Source organism: Littorina saxatilis, linkage group LG14 (genome assembly GCF_037325665.1).
Source record: "Littorina saxatilis isolate snail1 linkage group LG14, US_GU_Lsax_2.0, whole genome shotgun sequence".
Lineage (NCBI taxonomy): Eukaryota > Metazoa > Mollusca > Gastropoda > Littorinimorpha > Littorinidae > Littorina > Littorina saxatilis.
In genome coordinates, this window is record NC_090258.1 from 29,235,966 (window position 1) to 29,259,118 (window position 23,153).

General features: G+C 42.2%; 1 protein-coding gene across 3 annotated transcripts in view; it reads left to right on the top strand.

Moving 5' to 3' along the window:
* LOC138947515 (transmembrane protein 245-like) overlaps positions 1-23,153 on the top strand; it is a 51,973-nt gene that overhangs the window by 27,420 nt on the left and 1,400 nt on the right. For 2 of the 3 annotated variants that reach the window (XM_070319002.1, XM_070319003.1), the window contains exons 11-17: positions 2,737-2,859; positions 4,036-4,208; positions 8,176-8,276; positions 9,224-9,398; positions 10,238-10,389; positions 14,749-14,809; positions 21,041-23,153. The exon at positions 21,041-23,153 is cut by the window's right edge and continues 1,400 nt beyond it. In XM_070319002.1, coding sequence (XP_070175103.1) covers positions 2,737-2,859; positions 4,036-4,208; positions 8,176-8,276; positions 9,224-9,398; positions 10,238-10,389; positions 14,749-14,809; positions 21,041-21,071 — 816 coding nt within the window. In that variant the 3' untranslated portion in view covers positions 21,072-23,153. The remainder of the gene's footprint in view (positions 1-2,736; positions 2,860-4,035; positions 4,209-8,175; positions 8,277-9,223; positions 9,399-10,237; positions 10,390-14,748; positions 14,810-21,040) is intronic. The other variant, XM_070319004.1, reaches the window with a different exon arrangement.

Genomic DNA, 23,153 nt, shown 5'->3' on the forward strand with positions numbered 1-23,153 from the left:
TAGCTCTGTTGGTAGAGCACTGGACTTGTGATAAGGGGCCTGGTAGCTCAGTTGGTAGAGCACTGGACTTGTGATAAGGGACCTGGTAGCTCAGTTGGTAGAGCACTGGACTTGTGATAAGGGGCCTGGTAGCTCAGTTGGTAGAGCACTGGACTTGTGATCAGGGGCCTGGTAGCTCAGTTGGTAGAGCACTGGACTTGTGATCAGGGGCCTGGTAGCTCAGTTGGTAGAGCACTGGACTTGTGATCAGGGGCCTGGTAGCTCAGTTGGTAGAGCACTGGACTTGTGATAAGGGGCCCGGTAGCTCAGTGGGTAGAGCACTGGACTTGTGATAAGGGGGCTGGTAGCTCAGTTGGTAGAGCACTGGACTTGTGATAAGGGGCCTGGTAGCTCAGTTGGTAGAGCACTGGACTTGTGATAAGGGGCCTGGTAGCTCTGTTGGTAGAGCACTGGACTTGTGATCAGGGGCCTGGTAGCTCAGTGGGTAGAGCACTGGACTTGTGATAAGGGGCCTGGTAGCTCAGTGGGTAGAGCACTGGACTTGTGATAAGGGGCCTGGTAGCTCAGTGGGTAGAGCACTGGACTTGTGATAAGGGGCCTGGTAGCTCAGTTGGTAGAGCACTGGACTTGTGATAAGGGGCCTGGTAGCTCTGTTGGTAGAGCACTGGACTTGTGATAAGGGGCCTGGTAGCTCAGTGGGTAGAGCACTGGACTTGTGATAAGGGGCCTGGTAGCTCAGTTGGTAGAGCACTGGACTTGTGATAAGGGGCCTGGTAGCTCAGTTGGTAGAGCACTGGACTTGTGATAAGGGGCCTGGTAGCTCAGTGGGTAGAGCACTGGACTTGTGATAAGGGGCCTGGTAGCTCAGTTGGTAGAGCACTGGACTTGTGATAAGGGGCCTGGTAGCTCTGTTGGTAGAGCACTGGACTTGTGATAAGGGGCCTGGTAGCTCAGTTGGTAGAGCACTGGACTTGTGATAAGGGGCCTGGTAGCTCTGTTGGTAGAGCACTGGACTTGTGATAAGGGACCTGGTAGCTTAGTTGGTAGAGCACTGGACTTGTGATAAGGGACCTGGTAGCTCAGTTGGTAGAGCACTGGACTTGTGATAAGGGGCCTGGTAGCTTAGTTGGTAGAGCACTGGACTTGTGATAAGGGACCTGGTAGCTCAGTTGGTAGAGCACTGGACTTGTGATAAGGGGCCTGGTAGTTCAGTTGGTAGAGCACTGGACTTGTGATAAGGGGCCTGGTAGCTCTGTTGGTAGAGCACTGGACTTGTGATAAGGGGCCTGGTAGCTCAGTTGGTAGAGCACTGGACTTGTGATAAGGGGCCTGGTAGCTCTGTTGGTAGAGCACTGGACTTGTGATAAGGGGCCTGCTAGCTCAGTTGGTAGAGCACTGGACTTGTGATAAGGGGCCTGGTAGCTCAGTTGGTAGAGCACTGGACTTGTGATAAGGGGCCTGGTAGCTTAGTTGGTAGAGCACTGGACTTGTGATAAGGGACCTGGTAGCTCAGTTGGTAGAGCACTGGACTTGTGATAAGGGGCCTGGTAGCTTAGTTGGTAGAGCACTGGACTTGTGATAAGGGACCTGGTAGCTCTGTTGGTAGAGCACTGGACTTGTGATCAGGGGCCTGGTAGCTCAGTGGGTAGAGCACTGGACTTGTGATAAGGGGCCTGGTAGCTCAGTGGGTAGAGCACTGGACTTGTGATAAGGGGGCTGGTAGCTCAGTTGGTAGAGCACTGGACTTGTGATAAGGGGCCTGGTAGCTCAGTTGGTAGAGCACTGGACTTGTGATCAGGGGCCTGGTAGCTCAGTTGGTAGAGCACTGGACTTGTGATCAGGGGCCTGGTAGCTCAGTTGGTAGAGCACTGGACTTGTGATCAGGGGCCTGGTAGTTCAGTTGGTAGAGCACTGGACTTGTGATCAGGGACCTGGTAGCTCAGTTGGTAGAGCACTGGACTTGTGATAAGGGGCCTGGTAGCTCAGTTGGTAGAGCACTGGACTTGTGATCTTGAGGTCATGGGTTTGAATCCAGACCGAGGCGGACATGGATACCTTTATCTGAGACAGTATCCAAATAAAGTAACGAAAATGTGAGAGAAAAAATCAGAATTACCTAAATATTTTGTTGTTGCAATGGTTATTTGTTAAAATTACCATTGGCATTCCATTGCTTGTTTTAATCAAAGGGAATATTTTTGTTCAATCAATCAATCAATATGAGGCTTATATCGCGCGTATTCCGTGGGTACAGTTCTAAGCGCAGGGATTTATTTATTTTTATTTTTTGTGTGTGTATTTTATGCAATTTATATCGCGCACATATTCAAGGCGCAGGTATTTATTTATGCCGTGTGAGATGGAATTTTTTTACACAATACATCACGCATTCACATCGGCCAGCAGATCGCAGCCATTTCGGCGCATATCCTACTTTTCACGGCCTATTATTCTAAGTCACACAGGTATTTTGGTGGACATTTTTATCTATGCCTATACAATTTTACCAGGAAAGACCCTTTTGTCAATCGTGCGATCTTTAACGTGCACACCCCAATGTAATGTACACGAAGGGACCTCGGTTTTTCGTCTCATCCGAAAGACTAGCACTTGAACCCACCACCTAGGTTAGGAAAGGGGGGAGAAAATTGCTAACGCCCTGACCCAGGGTCGAACTCACATCTGTCTGTTTATCTGTTTCCTGCCAATTTCTGATCATGCTCTTGTCTGCTACAGGTGTTGGAGTCGGTGTGGGCGGTGATCCGCGGCAACATGAATCTGATTATTTCCATCCTGACCTCCACTCTCTCTGTGGTGTTTGGTGGCGGCACCGCCATTCTCAACTTTGTCGTGTCTGCAGTGAGTAGATAGAAGCTTTTCTTTTGGAGGAAAATTAGTTTCACCTGAGACATGTTTATTTGATTTAGTGCCATGTTTATTTTTGAAAATGCTAACTCTCTCAGATAGCAGAGTGAATTTTATGTTAATGAGGATTGTATGTGTCAGAAAGACTAATCTGTGTACAGCTTATAGAGAAGCAGAAAGCCAGATATATACAGAAGGTACTCAAATGAATATTTGTTTCCGCTAATTTGAGAAAGCAGGCTAGCATGCAGGAGAGCAACCACCCAGCCAAACACAAGCAATTAAGCAAGCAGCCAAACAAAATAAGACAAGCAAAACCTGAACAAATAAGCACTGCATGAAAGGCAGAGTGTGATGTCAACATTGGCCTCCACTCAAGTCGAAAAACAAAACAAAAAACCACACGCACAAAAACAGCGACAAACAAAGAAACACAGATAACAAAATTATTAAAAAACAAGAGGCGAAGCCTTCAAGGCTCACGTAAGAAATCAACAAACAGTAACACAAACTCAATCACTCCGTCACACATACACACACACACACACACACACTCAACACAACACAACACAACACAACACAACACAAAACACCACAAAACACCACACCACACCACACCACACCACACCACAACACAACACAACACAACACAACACAACACAACACAACACAACACACCACACCACAACACAACACAACACAACACAACACAACACAACACAACACAAGAGCATAGGTGAAACTGTGCAAGAAAGCGAGACACTAGATCTAGATCTGTCTGTCTGCATGCAGCCTACTTACAGGGACACGACTGCCAACTAGTCTCGGCCCGCTCAAAATAATAATGACCGAGACTTTCAGTACTTCCTTCGCGTGACGTCTAACCCTCTTACGTCATAATGTGACGTCAATGTAATGTGACGTCTTCAAATGTTAAGAGTTTCTACCACAGACATACACACGCACGCACATACGCACGCACGCACAGACAGACAAAGTTACGATCGCATAGGCTACACTTACGTGAGCCAAAAACAAGAATAAAGATTGCAACACCGCCCTGTCCAAGTGTCCACTGCTCCATGCACATATGAATTTTGTTCCGCTGCCAGGTTTATAGATTTACAGACACTCCAGCATCTAATTTATATTTATATTTGCCTACCACAGGCGATCTTCCTGACGACGTTGTTCTACCTGCTGGCGTTCAGTGGCAGCCAGTACAAACCGGTGGAGTTTTTCACCAGCATGAGTCCCTCCCTGGGGGCAGGGGGGTCAACCTCCTCCTCTTCTCCCCCCACCAGCGGAGATCGCTTCGGCAAGGCTGTGGAGGAAGCCATCAGGTCGGTGGGAAAATGGATACCGTGAAACCCCCGTTTAACTTCTTCTTCTTCTGCGTTCGTGGGCTGAAACTCCCACGTACACTCGTGTTTTTTGCACGAGTTGAATTTTACGTGTATGACCGTTTTTTTACCCCGCCATTTAGGCAGCCATACGCCGTTTTCGGAGGACCCCCGTTTAACTCATTTGGGGCGCGTCTAAATTGTCCCCCGTGTTCCCTCCCGGCGCACGATTTTGACCCATTTAAAAAAATAAAAATAAAAATCAACAACACAAGATAACCTTACCTACCTACTTGCTCTTTTATAAAATATATGCAACATTTGAAAGAACATACCTTTTGTTGTCTTCACATCCAGTCAAAATACCTCTTTGAAGCAAAAAAGCTGAAACAATGTCTATGTCACGGGTTCATCAAACACAATGTCATGATCGACACTTTCACTGTCCGAATCATCACCCAAATGATCGTCCATTGGCACAAACTCGTCACCAGAATCTAAAATATCATCTCCACTATCATCATCACTAAGGTCAAGATCAGAACCGTCCAGAATAACAAGTTCTAGCACTCTTTTCAAGTACGTCTTGTAGCAGAACGATTCACCATCTTGGAAAAGTCAAAACACGTGGGTCGCACACCGTCAAAAAAATCAAACATTTCCAACAATTGAAGGAAAGGAACTGTTTACAGTGAATGGTACCACTGTAGACAGCCAGAAGTTTACTGCGGGGGTTGTTTCCCTTGGTCAGTGGGGCCGTTCACACCGTTAAAAATTCGTTACATACGTCGGATCGTAACATCCGAGGTGCCGGCAACGCAAAGCACAGCTGTCGGATTAGGAAGTCCGATACAACGCGAATGAGTTAAAGATGCAGTGCATCTCACAGCATTGCTGAAGCAAAGATTTGTCTTTTTGTTGCAGAAAAGGATATTAACAGTCAAAATATTTACACAAACATCCCAAAGATGACTACACATAGCGAAAGTGTTACCAGCCAAGCAAACTTTGTGTGGTTTGTCTGTTTGCATCTCCCGACAAAATGTAATCAACATTTCCTGTGATCACATATCGGGGCTATTATAAAGGCTGTGTACCAAATTCCATGTTTTAGAAATTTTTTAGGTAATCAAACACAGTGTCTTGAGGCCAAATACCCAAGATAGAAAGAATTCTCCCTCGTCGAGACAAATAGTCTTTTATGTTGGCGTTACATGTAATCGTTCACGTGTGGAGCCTGATGTGAGGCTGATCAAAGGTTACGCTGTCACCCCTAGGCAATGATAAAAATCAATTCCTAAGAAAATTGCAGTTTTCGACTCCTTACAAGAAGTTCAATCAAACTTGGTATTTTTTTTAAATAGATAGATGCCTGAGCCATGACTGAAAGCCTGTAAATAATGTGGAAAAAGATGGATGTCTATCATTGTTAAAGATTTCAGCATTAAATTTATAAAAAAGATGTGCGTCTTTTGTTTCTGTTCAGCTGCATATGCCTGTAAATTATGTAGAAAAAGATGGATATCTATCATTGTTAAAGATTTCAGCATTAAATTTATAAAAAAGATGTGCGTCTTTTGTTTCTGTTCAGCTGCATATGCCTGTAAATTATGTAGAAAAAGATGGATATCTATTGTAGCAGTTTTCCTATTATGAAGATTGTATATTTGTTGACCCGGCGGAAAACCGTGAGAGTTGTAGATAAGAAACAAACAACTTCTTTTGTTTAGCTCTGCAGATCTATTGTCTCATGCGTGCGCTTATTATTTACTCTTTTCCATATCGTTGTGTTCGTTCTCCTAGTGCATGCACCTCTAATCTGTCTATCGCCTAATTTATCCTCTCTCACCTAAAATTACCGGGTTAGCTTATCTTCATAAAAAGGCTATGATTGCGAGAAGAAATGACGACCTACGTGACGATGAAAACCATTCAGACGAACAATGGAGCCAATTTCATGGGATCACTTTTCTATAAAATAGTTTATTAGACTTATTTATTATTTAGAAAATTGTACACATGAAACAATACAACAAGCGCAATTTACGCAATATTATAAATTCACATACAAAGTCGGTACAAAATCCTGGGTCGCCTTAATACGGCAAACATCAAAAATGCGCAAGTTATCATAAGAAAAACAATGAAGCCACCTAATCTCCCTTCCCCAGCTAATCCTATCAAAAGGCGAGACTCCGCATATCGAGCTAGCTACATTTTTATCCACTACAGGATCTTTTGTACCCTGACTGACTAACTATGAAATTCTCTCAACCTATTTACTTTGTTGGACCTCTAGATGGAAGAACGGTTCTTCCCTATTGGGATAATTTTAAGGATGGTCTAAGACCTCTGTTTTAGCTATATTAACCTTGATGAGAACCGGACGGACGAATCCCCCTGTTCGTCACCAAAGTGTTTTGTCCCTAACCTAATTCCAGTTTCCCCCTTTTGCAAGTACCATGCGCAAAACAGGCGGGACACCAAAGGGAGCTTATCTGAGTTTACGCAGGTCACTTAATGTTTAATTTCCCCACCTATCTAGCTAGTTTAGGACCGTTCAATCAAGCGTCACCTGACGTTCTAACAGTCCGGTTGTTTATTTTCTAACTATCTACGAAAGTTTCGCCTATCTACATTTGAACCTCTACTGGCGTTTGATGTAAACAAACCAGTAGCATGCGAGATTATCCTTTGTATCTGGCTATTTGTACTCTGTCTTGCTTTAGGTAATGTGGTAAGATTCTCTAAGTTCTTTTACTCTGCGTTTTTCCCTATGCTATCCCTTTGAAAGAATGCGAAGTCTCTTCCCGTAGTAATCTCTTCTGGCCTTTTATACCAGCTTACGTGGTAACCTGTACAGAAACACGGACCCAACACGGATTGGTTACCCCCCGCGGGTTAGGGGGAAGAATTTACCCGATGCTCCCCAGCATGTCGTAAGAGGCGACTAACGGATTCTGTTTCTCTTTTTACCCTTGTTAAGTGTTTCTTGTATAGAATATAGTCAATTGTTGTAAAGATTTTAGTCAAGCAGTATGTAAGAAATGTTAAGTCCTTTGTACTGGAAACTTGCATTCTCCCAGTAAGGTAATACATTGTACTACGTTGCAAGCCCCTGGAGCAAATTTTTGATTAGTGCTTTTGTGAACAAGAAACAATTGACAAGTGGCTCTATCCCATCTCCCCCCTTTCCCCGTCGCGATATAACCTTCGTGGTTGAAAACGACGTTAAACACCAAAGAAAGAAAGAAAGAAAGAACGGATTGGTTGATAGCAATCGACCACAACCGAACTACTTTTGAAACATTCCGCTAATAACATAGTCCGCCCCTTTTCCCTCATCTTCTGGCTTACTGGCTAACAATATGAATAATTCATCGATAATCCAACTTTTTTATTCCACATATTATTTTATCCACATCAAAATAACATATACATGTATTTCCTTATATTTTACAATTCCCATTCTTTCTGAACAAACGATGACTTCGTCCGGCGATCGTTGTTTCCAACACGACGAACGATCATCGTACTCCTGTTATGTTATTAACCAAAAGAACATCTTGTGGTCGCTAAACTACGCCCATCAAATAACTTTCATCCAATCTCTCGTCATCAAACTTGACATTTGTCAAGTTTTACCAATGTTTATTAACGTGTATGCCGGTAAATCATGTCAGCGCCACACAAATGGCCGCCAACACGGAACTGACAAGGGAATTACTTTCCTTGCGTCGTCTACTTTTGGTTTCAATACCAATTATTCTTACGCTTCTTTTGAAAGCTGAGGCCAGCGATAGCGTGACAGATTGACTCTGTACGCCATGACTGTCCTGAACCTTCAATATCTAATCCTATAACATTAAACTTTCTACAATTTGGGCTCTCCCGCCACACTATCATTGTTTGTTTAAGATTCATTTGGTATTTGTAAAAATGATGTGCATGTGTTGTTTGCGTACAGTGGAGTGTTCATGGCCTCACTGAAGATGTCAGCGTTTTACGGGCTGTGGACATGGCTGATACATCTGGTCTTTGGCCTGGACATCGTCTTCATTCCCTCAGGTAATTATTATCACCTGTGTATTTGTCTTCAGGTGATGCTAGTAGAATTCCACTCACCTGTGTGGTGGCGCTTCCTTGTATCGTTCTGTCCTGTATTTGTTGGTTTTGTTTGTGTGCGTGTTTCATAATATTCGTACACCACACCTGAGTTTCTCTTGAGATAATATATGTTATTTGCGTGTTTGACCAAAATATGACATTTTACACAGATCGAGACAGTCATTGTTCTCCGAGACCGCGCTAGCGGTCGAGGTGAACAATGACTGTCGAGATCTGTGTAAAATGTCATATTTTGGTCAAACACGCAAATAACATTTATGTATCGATCGAATTCCTTTCAGGTACTTATGACTTTGTTGTTGTTTTAACGATTGAACGAGCACACACACACATGCATGCAATCCACATGTATGCAATCAAACACATAAGCTTCATATTTGGGCGTTTCAGGTTGACCGAAACTTCAAAGGAACTACAAAACACACGTCATGTACTCACTTTGTTGTTGTTTTGACATTGAACAGCACACACACATGCAATCAAACACATGACGTTTTTTTTTTGAGTTCCTTTGAAGTTTCGGTCAACCTGAAAAGCCAAATTATAAAGTTTTGTCGGCCTCTGACGTCACATGACTCAAAGAAGGGAAATCCAATCTCCAATCGATACATTAAAGTGTTTTTTTGCAATGTCTATGATATGTCAGGTTGATATATAGCACCTCCAATAGACAATGTTCAGAAATAGGTCTGTGGGTTTTGAAAGAGTTGCTTTTCCTTGGAAACACAGAGGCAAACCACTGTGGACACACGCCTCTCGCTAGTGAATGGCCTATAATGTAACATGGGATTGTTTGCTTCAACGTTTTCAAGGAAATAGAAACTCTTCCGCGACACATACACTGTAAAGAGATTGTAGCACTAAACAGCTGTGAATTTCTTTTCCAGCACTAGCAGCGGTGTTTGCGGCGATACCTTTCGTGGGTGCGTACTGGGCATGCATTCCCGGCGTGGTCGACATCTGGCTGGTCCAAGGTCAAGGTCTGGCCGCTCTGGCGTTCCTACTTGCTCACATGCTGCCGTCCTACGTCGTCGACACCGCCATCTATAGTGAGATTAAAGAGTGAGTCACTGATTCTGTATGGGGGTGGGGAGGCCTCTCTGGCGTTCCTATTGGCTCACATGCTGCTGTCCTATAATATTGACACTGGCATCATTTGTGAGATTAAAGAGTGAGTCACTGATTCTGTATGCTGGAGGGGGGGGGGGGTGTTGGGTGGGATGATGTTTGTGTTAGGGGGAAGGGGTGGCAGCTCTGGCGTTATTACTGGCTCACACGCTGCCCTCCTATGTCGTCGACAGCGCCATCTGCAGTGAGATTAAAGAGTGAGTCACTGATTGTATAGAGAGGGGAGTGTGTGTGTGTGTGTTGATATCAGAGACAAGGGTGGCGCAGCGGTACATAATCTCAATGGGCCTTATGACGCACTGAAGAGAATTCTAAATGTAAAGGGACACATTCACTGCATTCAGATTTTATGTGCCAATTTTATGTGTAAACCGAACCCTGCCATTCCTTGACTGATTTGATGATGTTCAAAGGATTAATGAGCGCTTCTGGGGTGATAACGCGAGACAAGTCCTGTGATCTTGCCGCGAGGTGGCGCCAGTTACCAGCCAAAAGAAAGAAGGGGCATAACCTCACCAGAATCGACCATTGTCTGTTTACCGTATAAAATGCACGACTTACACACGAACTGTTAGCAAACCGATATGCTATTTGGGACCAATGCAAGGTTTTTTTCCTTTCTCGTGTGATCTTGCCGCGAGGTGGCGCCAGTTACCAGCCGAAAGAAAGAGGGGGCATAACCTCACCAGAACCGCCCATAGTTGTGTTTTTTCACTGTGTTGCTCCAATAAAGACTAATCACAATGGTCGATCACCTGTTTCTATGGTTACAGAGGTCACCCCTTCCTCACTGGCCTGGCGATCGCGGGCGGCATGTATTGCATGGGGCTGGAGGGAGCGATACTGGGCCCGATACTTCTGTGCTGTCTTATCGTGCTCATCAACGTCTACGGTAGCATGCTCAGAAGTGAGACGCCCACCTCAGGTAAAGTGTGAATGTTATTTTTGTTCACAAGTTCTAAATTGTGGTTGTGTTCTGAATTAGCCCTGTGTGAGATTTCTTGTTGTCGCAGGGAAAGAATTATTCAGATTTTGATCTTCTTTCTGGATTTGATAACTCTTCCATCGGGCTAATTTGGAAACATGCTAAAAAAAAGTTTTTTTGATTTGGCATGTTTTCTATGAAACAAAATATTGAACAGTGTTTGTAGAAGTAGCAGTTGTTGTTGCTGCCTTAGATCTTTCGATTTGTGTGTGGAATGTGTGTGTGTGTGTGTGTGTGTGTGTGTGACTTGGTGCCACATGATTTGGTGGCAAGAGTCATTGTTGCATGCTAATGTGCATTGTGACTTTATTCTGAAGACTTGTGAATTTCCTAGTGTCAGAAAATTACAGGTAGATGTTGATATACAGCAAAACAGTCTTTGAAATGCAGGGGGAAAACCAACAAACACAACATGCTGGAGATTAGGAGAAAAGCAGATAAACTGCACTCATAGTCTTCTGTAGTACCAACCCTATTGTGTTCGTTTGCATTTGTAGATTTGGCCTTAGTGTATTTCTTTTTGGCTTCTGCTATGTCTTTCTCCGTCTTCTTGCTGTTGTTACTCAAAACATCATTCATGCAATCAACCAAAGAAGCTACAGTAGGACTAGATCTGCACCCTTCTCTCTCTCTCTCTCTTTCTGTCTGCCTGTCCGTTTGTCTCTCTCTCTCTCTTTCCCTGTCTCTAATACACACACACACGCACACATGCATACACACACATACACACACACACACACACACACACACACACACACACACACACACACACACACACACATTCACATACACACACACAGAGCTAAATTATCATTTACAGAATACTCACAAACTTGGCAAAACCACAAGGGTCAAAATAAGACTTGTAATAATGCTGGATTCATCCATGCATGACAGTGACACACAACAGATCTGCATCTCTGTTTGTTCTGCTTGTATATCCACACTTGTTTAAGCAAAATAGCAGCACAATCGGCACACTTGATTCTGGCAAGCGGTCTGCATATTATCAAGCTCTTTCCTTTTCAGTTTTTCACACCAGTACCGAGTGCTGGTTTTAGTCCCCACCCTTTTCTTCTGACAGTGAGGGACACAGTTTATGTTACCTATTTCTTTTGGGGTTCTTTCTAAGTTGTGTTCCAAGTTTTCCTTACTTGTTCCTCTTCCTGGGAAGTCTCTCTGCCATCCCCCCCCCACAAGGTATTATCCTTGGTTTTGGTTAACGTTTCTTTTGTTGGCTTTGTTTCTCCTTGGTTTTGGATATGATAAGGGTACAGTTGAAGTTTGTTTTACATTATTGAGAAGGGCAAACTTTTGTTGGTTCTGTTACCCTATTCTCTGTGTTATCTTTTTGCTTATTTTGTTTCTGCTTAAAGCTGATGAGTATTGTAAAACTGACTTATTGTCTTTTGAAAAAAGAAGGGACACTTTGTAGTTCTCATCTCTTTTTGACTACTGTTGATATTGTCCCCTGATGTGTGTCTGTGTCACAGTGTGTTTCGCATCTGTCCAACCTAAGCCTCCCACTCCGCGACCCTTTTAAAGGCTGATCAGTTAAAGCAAGCCCTCAGTCTCCATTCGATCACCATGGCATTCTTTTGTTAGAAGTTTGAGGTCAAGGTGTGGTGCAGTAGGCCTGATGGCAATATCCACGGTAGTCTCTGATGGATTGGAACTACATAGTGTCCCCACCTTTTATTTATGTTATTAAAAAAGCCAATTTGTGAGTTTTAAGGATACTCATCAGCTTTAAGGTTGTTTGGTTTTCAGTGAGAGCTCAGCATGGTTTCCTCTCTTTAAAAAAAAGAAAGAAAAACAATCAGTTAGTTTTATCAAGACTCATCAGCTTTAAAGTTGTATGCTTTTCAGTTTTTGTTTTGTTTTTAATTTGTCAACCTTTTGCTTTAGGGACAATAGCTAAGCGTACCAAACAAATGGTACATGAGTTTGACGGGTGCAATGGCCTAGTGGATAATAGCTAAGCGTACCAAACAAATTGTACATGAGTTTGACGGGTGCAATGGCCTTAGTGGATAATAGCTAAGCGTACCAAACAAATTGTACATGAGTTTGACGGATGCAATGGCCTAGTGGATAATAGCTAAGCGTACCAAACAAATTGTACATGAGTTTGACGGGTGCAATGGCCTTAGTGGATAATAGCTAAGCGTATCAAACAAATTGTACATGAGTTTGACGGGTGCAATGGCCTAGTGGACAATAGCTAAGCGTACCAAACAAATTGTACATGAGTTTGACGGGTGCAATGGCCTAGTGGATAATAGCTAAGCGTATCAAACAAATTGTACATGAGTTTGACGGATGCAATGGCCTAGTGGATAATAGCTAAGCGTACCAAACAAATTGTACATGAGTTTGACGGGTGCAATGGCCTAGTGGATAACAGCTAAGCGTACCAAACAAATTGTACATGAGTTTGACGGGTGCAATGGCCTTAGTGGATAATAGCTAAGCGTATCAAACAAATTGTACATGAGTTTGACGGATGCAATGGCCTAGTGGATAATAGCTAAGCGTACCAAACAAATTGTACATGAGTTTGACGGGTGCAATGGCCTTAGTGGATAATAGCTAAGCGTATCAAACAAATTGTACATGAGTTTGACGGATGCAATGGCCTAGTGGATAATAGCTAAGCGTACCAAACAAATTGTACATGAGTTTGACGGATGCAATGGCCTAGTGGATAATAGCTAAGCGTACCAAACAAATTGTACATGAGTTTGACGGGTGCAATGGCCTTAGTGGATAATAGCTAAGCGTACCAAACAAATTGTACATGAGTTTGACGGATGCAATGGCCTAGTGGATAACAGCTAAGCGTACCAAACAAATTGTACATGAGTTTGACGGATGCAATGGCCTAGTGGATAACAGCTAAGTGTACCAAACAAATTGTACATGAGTTTGACGGATGCAATGGCCTAGTGGATAATAGCTAAGCGTACCAAACAAATTGTACATGAGTTTGACGGATGCAATGGCCTAGTGGATAACAGCTAAGCGTACCAAACAAATTGTACATCATAGTTTGACGGGTGCAATGGCCTAGTGGATAAGATGCCGGCCTCCCAAGCGGAAGGTTGCGTGTTCGAATCATAATTATTTTGTACATGTGCCATTCAAAATCATAGCATTTTGGCATGCATTTACAAATGTGTGTTTTAGGTTTCATGATGATATGTATGCTAGTGTATTTAGTCTCGGGCTCTCTTTGCCTTTCTGTCTTTCTTCCTTACATTTCTTCTTTCCTTCTCTCTCTTTCTTTGCTTCTTTCATTTACTGCTCTTTACATCTCTATTTCTCTTGTTCTCTCTCTCCCCTCCCTGTCCCATTTCCCGCATTTGCTTCTCTTCTGACCCCATTTGGACAAAGACACTGCATGAGTTAATGCATGGGTGCATGGTTGTCTGTTCAGAGCTCCCAACTGCTACGCTTTCAGCGTTTTAGGAGCAATTGCTAAGCTGCAACGCCAAGCAAAAGATTGCTACACTTAAACAAATAATCACAAGCGTGCAAAAGTTCCCTCTTTTTTTGGGTGAGTTTTGGTACTCATTTCTACTTCCCACCGCATGTAGCGGTCACAAAATGAGTCATGGAACATTGTCTACTTTGAAAAGTGGCAGTGCAGATACTCTCTAATGGGCATTGTATGTTCCTGCATTCTAATGAAACTCTGTTAAACATGTCTATTCTTGTGAAAGGTGGCCTAAATGCTAATTTTCAAGGTTTTTCCAAAGTCGTAAACAGGGGGTTCTACTGTATGTATTCAATAGCTCAATTCTCTCTCTCTCTCTCTCTCTCTCTCTCTCTCTCTCTCTCTCTCTCTCTCTCTCTCTCTCTCTCTCTCTCTCTCTCTCTCTCTCTCTCTCTCTCTCTCTCTATTTTCAGTGCTCTTTGTAAAATATTGCCCCGGTCCCTCCACCTGTGAAGAAAGGACACCTGTCTAATAGGGACACCATTACCATACCCCAAGGGTGTCCTTTAGAGACAGGTTTTACTGTATGGGAATACATTTTGGCTACACTTAAACACCATTTGCTATGCTGAAAATTCAAAAACAGTCTAAATTGCTACACTTCAGGCTTCACACAGGTTGGCAGGTCTGTTGGTTGTTCATGTCCTTTTAACCTGTTTTGCTCTTCGGGACCAATTCCATTTTGTTTCCTTTCCCAGTTTATAGTGCGTGGGAGTAGGTGATATGTGGTCATGTGGCATGTTGGTGGGATGATGTGGCATGACGTAAGGGTGATATTGCATGCTGGTCTGTTTTAACAGAGGTGAGAATAAACCCTGCCCGGAAGACGGAGCTTATGCATGGAGCCTACAATGTCAAAAGGTGAATGATTTCTACATGTACCATGCATGTTGTTGCACTTCATGTTTGTCGTCCAATTTGCTGTCTTTGTTGTTTGTTTGTGTTCGTTGCATGATTTTGCTTATCTCCCAGACCACTTCGCCGGTTTGCGGTTATTTTAGATGCCGATCGTCAGTTTTATCTTTCCTCTTGAAACAATGCAGAAATCTGTGACATTCACATCGGATTAGGAAGCAGAAAAAATGTGTTGATCATGATAATATGAAGATCAAAGACTTTAATGTTTCGCCATTTCATCGTCATAAGTTTATTGTGATAGGCTATTCCTGTTTTCCAACGCCACGTTTACTTTCGCCCCATGTTTGTCATCCATTTTGCTTTCTTTGTTGTTTGTTTGTTTGTTTGTTTGGGTTCGTTTCTATAATTCTGTTAGCAGTTCTTCTGCAACGTGTTGATCAACATATCTCTCTGGCACAGTGATAAAGTTCCCAATAGTTGTCAGTAGGAGCGCCGTGGTTTAATTGTCTTCATGCCGCAGAACTTATTATTATATAGTATCTTGCTTTTGGCATATAACAAAACAACCGAAAACAAATTTAATTGAAGCAGCATAGTTGAATACTACTAGAATCCTTTCATGTGAATTCTGCTTCAGGCTTGAAATCAGTGTAAATAATTGTGATTACTGCAAATCTTTGAATACAGCTGTAAAATAGGCATTGTTTGTAAATGTAATGTCAAAAAAACAATAACAATACTTTATTGTTCACCGAAAATGGGTACGGTACATTAGAACGAAAAATTTTCTCTGACGCACCCGACCTGCAAATAAATTGAACTCAATCATGTCAGCCCCATGCCAGTGCGGAACCAGCCGTTTTCGTTTGATTCTTGCATGTCTGGAACAGAATAACAACCTAGACTGATTAACAGATTTGATTCTTACTAGGTACTATGTAATTAATACATACGTCTGATCCCCCCCCCCCCCCCCCCAACTTTTCCTTGCGTTTTCTACATGTGCTTCTATTTTGTTTGTCTGCATGCATGTGTGTACAAGAGGGCAGTAGAAAGATTATGGTTATACAGGGTGACCCCCAAAAAAGAGTACCCAAACAAAACATCATAAATTGAACAAAAATAAAGCAATCTTCATAAAATGTATTTACACACACAAGTAGCCTCTGCATGATTTGCACAGAAAATGTTAGCGTTCTAGCTTGTCTTTCAAGACAGCTATGCTCATTCTACAGAACATGCTCCAAATGGCCTCCCCCGGATTTAAAGCCCCCAGATTTCTATCTTTGGGGGTTCCTGAAAGACAACGTCTACAGGAACAACCCACAGACAATCACAGAACTCAAGAGAGCCATCACAACAACCATTCGCGGAATCTTGCAACAGGAGTGTGTGCGGGTGATTGATAACTTTGCGCGGCGAGTTCAAGTTTGCCTGCAGCGGCGCGGAGGCCATTTGGAGCATGTTCTGTAGAATGAGCATAACTTTCCTGAAAGACAAGCTAGAACGCTAAAATTTTCAGTGCAAATCATGCAGAGGCTACTTGTGTGTGTAAATACATTTTATGAAGATTGCTTTATTTTTGTTCAATATGACGTTTTGTTTGGGTACTCTTTTTTTTGGGTCACCCTGTATAACTGCACTGATGCTATAGTAGTAGTGTCATCTGTAACTCCCTTCCAGACACGTCATCCTTTGCCAGCTTGCAGAACAAAGAATACATTGCACATCTCACTTGTTCTCGATTTTGATTGCTCGTATTTTGCTCTTGTTTGAAATTTGGGTGGCATGGCTCAGTCGTCAGCTTAACTTTGAATTGCATATGGAAAAAAATGTGCAGAAGCTGATACTTGTACCAATATTATCGACTGCATGATTTAGATGGGTTTTTTTGCATTCTGCTGGGAGAGAAGATGTGGTATTTCTCATCTGATTAAAAAGCCATGAAAGAGCTCTGCTATTGCCTGCATGTGTTATGTTTTGCAAATGCCAAATGGCTGACTATTTGTTTCAGATGGGCTTTTTTGGCTTTAAGAAGGTTATTAATTTCTTTGAAGTCTGCAACTACTCATGTACATGTATTAATCATTCTGTAACCAACTGCCAGTGCTGAATTAGGCATGAGTACTAAACTATAACTAAGGTGGACTAAAGATTAGTCTAATACTCTGTGCACAGCTTTTCTTGCTTCTTTCTGATTCTCCAGGGTTTTAGATTGCAATTAGCGATTAATAACTATTAGGTCACTAATGAGTGCACTTTGTCTTCATTTATTTAATGTGTGTGTGTTAGTGTGTGTGTGTGTGTGTGTGTGTGTGTGTGTGTGTGTGTGTGTGTGTGTGTGTGTGTGTGTGTGTGTGTGTGTGTGTGTGTGTGTGTGTGTGTGTGTGTGTGTGTGTGTGTGTGTGTGTGTGTGTGTGTGTGTGTGTGTGTGTGTGAGAGTGTGTGTGTGTGTGTGTGTGTGTGTGTGTGTGTGTGTGTGTGTGTGTGTGTGTGTGTGTGTGTGTGTGTGTGTGTGTGTGTGTGTGTTAGTGTGTGTGTGTGTGTGTGTGTGTGTGTGTGTGTGTGTGTGTGTGTAATATCAATTATTTCTTCCTTTTCTTTGTTTTATTTTCTGGGATGACAGTTGTTGTTGTTGGTAATTTTGATTGCATCTGTTTTATAACCATGGGACACACATTTCATTTTCAGTTATTTTGAGTTTGAGTGCACTCTTGAGCTTTAGTTCTGTTTATGTTACTGGCTGTTGAATTGATAACAGTTGTGGTTCAAAAACGCAGCAACCAGCTTCGATCTTACACAGATAAATACTTATAAAAATGCACATTTTGGGGGTTGTTCTATCCATGACAAAAAAAGAACAGTGGAAGCCAAGAAAGGAAAAAGCGGTGGGAGGGGTCATTGTTTTTCTCTCTCCTTTTATTCTACAAAGATTGAACACTTTGTTAACAGGTTTGCCAGGAAACAACAAGAAAGTCAAGACATATCCTACTCCTTTCGTGGAGTGAAACGTAAAACTGATCCGTTTGACGAAATTCCGTAGAACTTAGAACAAAAATGGTTGCTTTGTGAACCAAAATGCTTGCAAGCTGATGAGTAGTATGGAGACTATGGCTAACAATTGGTTTGTGTTGTAGTGTGCATGGTGAAGAACCAAATGATCAGGAATGAAAGAGATTTTTTATTTTTTATTTTATTTTATTTTTTTTCTTTTCTTCGTCGTAGTTGGCAAGAATGTAATGAAAGTAGATGACGTTTGGAAATAACTCTGTCAGCTAGGTTTATATGGGTAGAGGAAGAGTGAATACCCTTGCTTTTTCTTGCAGAAATAAATTCACAAGTGCTCCTGTCCGCATGTTTCAAACACATCCCTTGCTAGTGATTGGCCTTTCTGTGTTTGCCCTAGTAAAAGCAAGGGTATTCACTCTTTCAGATTTACCCCCACAAACCGGACAGAGTAATATTTTCGGAAATCATCTATTGACACTGAGTTGTAACTATATTCTGCCTTGATCTTGCTGAATCACTATTGGAAGGGAACTGGAGAGATAATACTAAAGTCTCCTCAGTGTTTGACATGTTTTTTCCAATGATGACTTCGTCAGTATTTCCCTGATACCTTTTATTTGGATTACATATAACATGTTATTCAGAACTGTTTCTTTACTAACATGTTTGCATTTGAGTATTTCTTGTAATTTTTGCTCCCTACCAGTGCCTCTTTGTTTCCTCTACTTTCTGTGTCTCCCTCCCCCCTGCCCCTCTCTTCCATCCCCCCCTCCCACTTAGGTCTCTCTATTAGTCTAATTTCTCTTTCTATCTTGATTCAGACTCTCTTTCTCTCTCTCTCTCTCTCTCTCTCTCTCTCTCTCTCTGTCTCTTTTTTTCTCTTTTCTTCCTGCCGCTCTCTTTCTCCCTCCCCCTCTTTCTCCCCTCTCTTTCCCCCCTCTCTTTCCCTCTTTCTCTCTTTCTTTTTCTCTCTCCCTCTCTCTTTCTCTCTCTCTCTCTTTTTCTCTCTCTCTCTCTCCCCCTTAGCTCTCTCTCCCCTCTTCTCCCTCTCTCTCTCTCTCTCTCTCTCTCTCTCTCTCTCTCTCTCTCTCTCTCTCTCTCTCTCCATCTCTATAATTATCTCTCTCTCTCTCCATCTCTATAATTCTCTCTCTCTCTCTCTCCATCTCTATAATTCTCTCTCTCTCTCTTTCTCTCCCCCTCCCTCCCTTGCATTACCACCCACATTCGTTTCTGTCTGTTTCCCCCATCTGCATCTTGAACTCCAAAAGTTAGTGTCTGATTTTTGGTTTAAAAGCCAGAAAAAAGTGTTAGTTTGCACTTTGTGTGCAGTGCTTTCTAAACCTGAAGTTGGATTGGTACTAACGGCTTGTGTTGCTTGGCACAAAGAGGGACTGGGTGATTCTTAGCAATGAAGGTTGCCTTGGGTTGGGGTAAAGGACTTCTAGAACGGTGCTGGGATAGACTACATTTAGTAAATAAATTATTTAGACTTGACAGTGTAGTTGCTGCTCACAACAGTTGGCATGTTTGGACTGTCAGTGACAGGATATTAATTTTGTTAATAACTTGTATAAATCTAGCCAATAGACGAATTCCGACAATCACTCCGTCAGGTCTGTATGGGTTGTGGGAGACGGCAGACAAACAATGAATGGACCAATCACTAGCCAGGGGGGGCGGGGATGTAGCTCAGTCAGTAGCGCGCTGGATTTGTATCCAGTTGGCCGCTGTCAGCGTGAGTTCGTCCCCACGTTCGGCGAGAGATTTATTTCTCAGAGTCAACTTTGTGTGCAGACTCTCCTCGGTGTCCGAACACCCCCCGTGTGTACACGCAAGCACAAGACCAAGTGCGCACGAAAAAGATCCTGTAATCCATGTCAGAGTTCGGTGGGTTATAGAAACACGAAAATACCCAGCATGCTTCCTCCGAAAGCGGCGTATGGCTGCCTAAATGGCGGGGAAAAAACCGGTCATACACGTAAAAGCCGTGGGAGTTTCAGCCCATGAACGAACAAACAAACTGGCCAGGGGTGTGCCGGCGGAAACACATGCGTGCCTCCACTTGTTTCTGGCAGACCCCTTGCTAGTGATTGGTCCATTTCATTGTTTGTCTGCCATTTTGCAAGAAAAGCTAACTCTTCCACAAAGCATACAAAACCCGACGGAGTTATTTCCGAAAATGGTATATTTTTCAAATAATGAGAAATAAATCAAAAGAAACTTAAGCAGATAAGAAGCAGTAAGAAGCAGGGGGGGGGGGGGGGGGGGGTAATGGACTGTTACAGCACAAAACTTCATTTTCCAAAGAAAACATTGACATTCATTCTTACTTGAAGCAAGGGGCTCAACAGTGTAGGCAGATAGTGATACTTTTGCTTACATAGCTAAAATGATTAGTTTATCCTTATTTTTGCCTCTTGTTATTTATATTTTATTTTAAACAATTTTTTAAGCATTTCTGTTGCTAATGATTGATGAATGACCAATATAATGACTTTAAATGAATGAATGCTTGTTTGAATAATAGTCTGTTAACCTTAAAGTGAGCCACAGTACTTCATTGGTCTGTTGGTAAACAATTGCTTTGAAAGCACAGGCCTAAATCTCATTGTAAGCAATAGCTGACTTACAATCTCATTTCTAGCCAGGCTTTCACATGGGATAAGATCCCCTCTTAAGGCCACGCCTCCACGTAGACTTTTACCAACAGTCAACAGCCCAGGTGCTCTGCGAAGAGGGGGGCTTTTGTTTTTAAGGCCAAACAAAAATATATGTTAGTTTAGGGTAACGTGACCTAAAAAGAAAGGGTCGATAGGTCGGCTTTAAATTTAGTCGATTTGAAAGGTTACTTCCCTTAGTCTTTGTATGGTTAGCAAAATGTGCCCAACATTTTTGTTTTTTTAAGAAATGAAAAAAAAGTTTTAGGGTCTGCGGGGAAAAAATTGGGTCGGACGGGTTACCCTAAACCAACATATATTTTTTGTTGGCCTAAATGAATTGATATCTCAACGAACAATGGACGCAATCTTTGAAATTGATTCGTTAAAAATATCTCACTCTGCTCAGGGGCAGTCAGGATGTTGATTTGTGGGATGTGTTTAAAGTGGAGGGATGTTCTTAACCGGAGCCATGTAAATGCCTGATCAGTTCTGAGATGGTGAGCCAATGACTTTGCCTTTAAATGTTGAAATTAATGTTAATGGCCTTCGTTGTATTTTGCAGATCCCTAAGTTCTCATAGTGTGACTCACTAAGGAGAGGTGAAAGTTCCGAAGCCAACCTTGACCTTGCCCGGCTGTGAACCTGATGGCCTTGAGTTTAACCTTGGGTTGACCTTCAGAATGACCTTGGGTTGACCTTCAGAATGACCTTGTGGCTGACTTTGAGTGTTGGAATATGGCTTTGATTCATTTTACGACCTCTTCAATTGAATTCACCACAGCTGATATTAATGTGCAATAGATGAATTATGTTCGTTTTTTTCTGCTTTGGATGTGATTATCAATTATCTGCCATGCTGGGAGTAGAATGTGATTGTTGTTACCTGCTTATGCTTGTTGTAGAGGTCTCTGCTTACCTAGTGATATTAGATTGATATTTCAATTTGTACCGACTCTGCTGAAGACTTTGCTAATATGTCACACTACTTTGTAGCGGTGGTCATGTAACAATACTAACATGGGTATGACTGAATTTTTCAATGTTTGCCATTTAGGTTTGTGTCTGGTTGAAAGTATGAAAATGCCAATTTTGTTTTGTATGCTGTAGAATTTGTGTCGTTTTTGTGTACATGGTTGTTCTCCTCAGGAGAGGAGTTACTTTTATGCTAATTTATTTACGGAGAGCGGCCTTTTTGGAACTTATCTGCCTGATCCAGTTTGTTGTTGATTGTGATTGTTTCCCTCCTGTATAAACTTTTTTGTGTTTAAAGTTATGACAGGAGTTTACAAGTGTAAAATTTGGTGGTGAATGTTTGACAAAAGACCTGAAAGATTTGTCTTGGAAACATTGCATTTTAAAAACAAAGACATGCCAGGATTGTGTTCATCTCTGACCAGCGCAATGGCTTGGTGGTAAGACGTCGGCCTCCAAAGCGGAAGGTCGTGGGTTCGAATCCCGGCTGCGCCTGGTGGGTTAAGGTGGAGATTTTTGTGATCTCCCAGGTCAACTTATGTGCAGACCTGCTAGTGCCTTATCCCCCTTCGTGTGTACACGCAAGCACAAGACCAAGTGCGCACGGAAAAGATCCTGTAATCCATGAGTTCGGTGGGTTATAGAAACACGAACATACCCAGCATGCTTCCTGTGAAAGCGGCGTATGGCTGCTTAAATTGCGGGGTAAAAACGGTCAAACACGTAAAAATTCACTCGTGCAAAACCACGAGTGTACATGGGAGTTCCACAAACGCAGAAGAAGAAGAAGTGTTCATCTCAGAGAACCATGAAGATCTGATCACAGTCCGTCACATTACAGTTTTACAGTGGTATCCGTCTGTGTTCGACTTGCACAAAGTTTGAATCCTCTGGCATGATATACTTGAAGTTGTCTGTTGATGTTTTGTTCTTGTGTTTTTTTTATATATTTTTTTTATATCAGTTTCAACTTGTGTTGTACATATTTTTGCCGTATTTTTCCTTGTCTCACTTATGACTTGCTGAAGTTTTTATTTGTTAAAAAAAGTTTGTGCCCTGATGATTTTGTTTGTTTACGGTTTTGTTTGTGCTGATTTTTCTTCCGAGAAGAAGACAGAGCAGGACACCCCCTGTGGGTTAGGGGGAAGAATTTACCCGATGCTCCCCAGCATGTCGTAAGAGGCGACTAACGGATTTTGTTTCTCCTTTTACCCTTGTTAAGTGTTTCTTGTATAGATTATAGTCAATTTTTGTAAAGATTTTAGTCAAGCAGTATGAAAGAAATGTTAAGTCCTTTGTACTGGAAACTTGCATTCTCCCAGTAAGGTAATATATTGTACTACGTTGCAAGCCCCTGGAGCAATTTTTTGATTAGTGCTTTTGTGAACAAGAAACAATTGACAAGTGACTCTATCCCATCTTCCCCCTTTCCCCGTCACGATATAACCCTTCGTGGTTGAAAACGACGTTAAACACCAAATAAAGAAAGAAAGAAAGAACAGAGCAGGACTCTTATTAAATTTGAAAAAAGTACATCAACTACTTGACATCAGCAGAAAGGAGAAAAATACTTACTAAGATTATGTTACTTTGCTTGTGTTTGAAGTCATTGTGTTACTTTACTTATGTTCGAAGTCATTATGTTACTTTACTCTTTAATTCTGTTTCTAGTTATGTGACTTTTCTTCTGTTTGAAATCACTG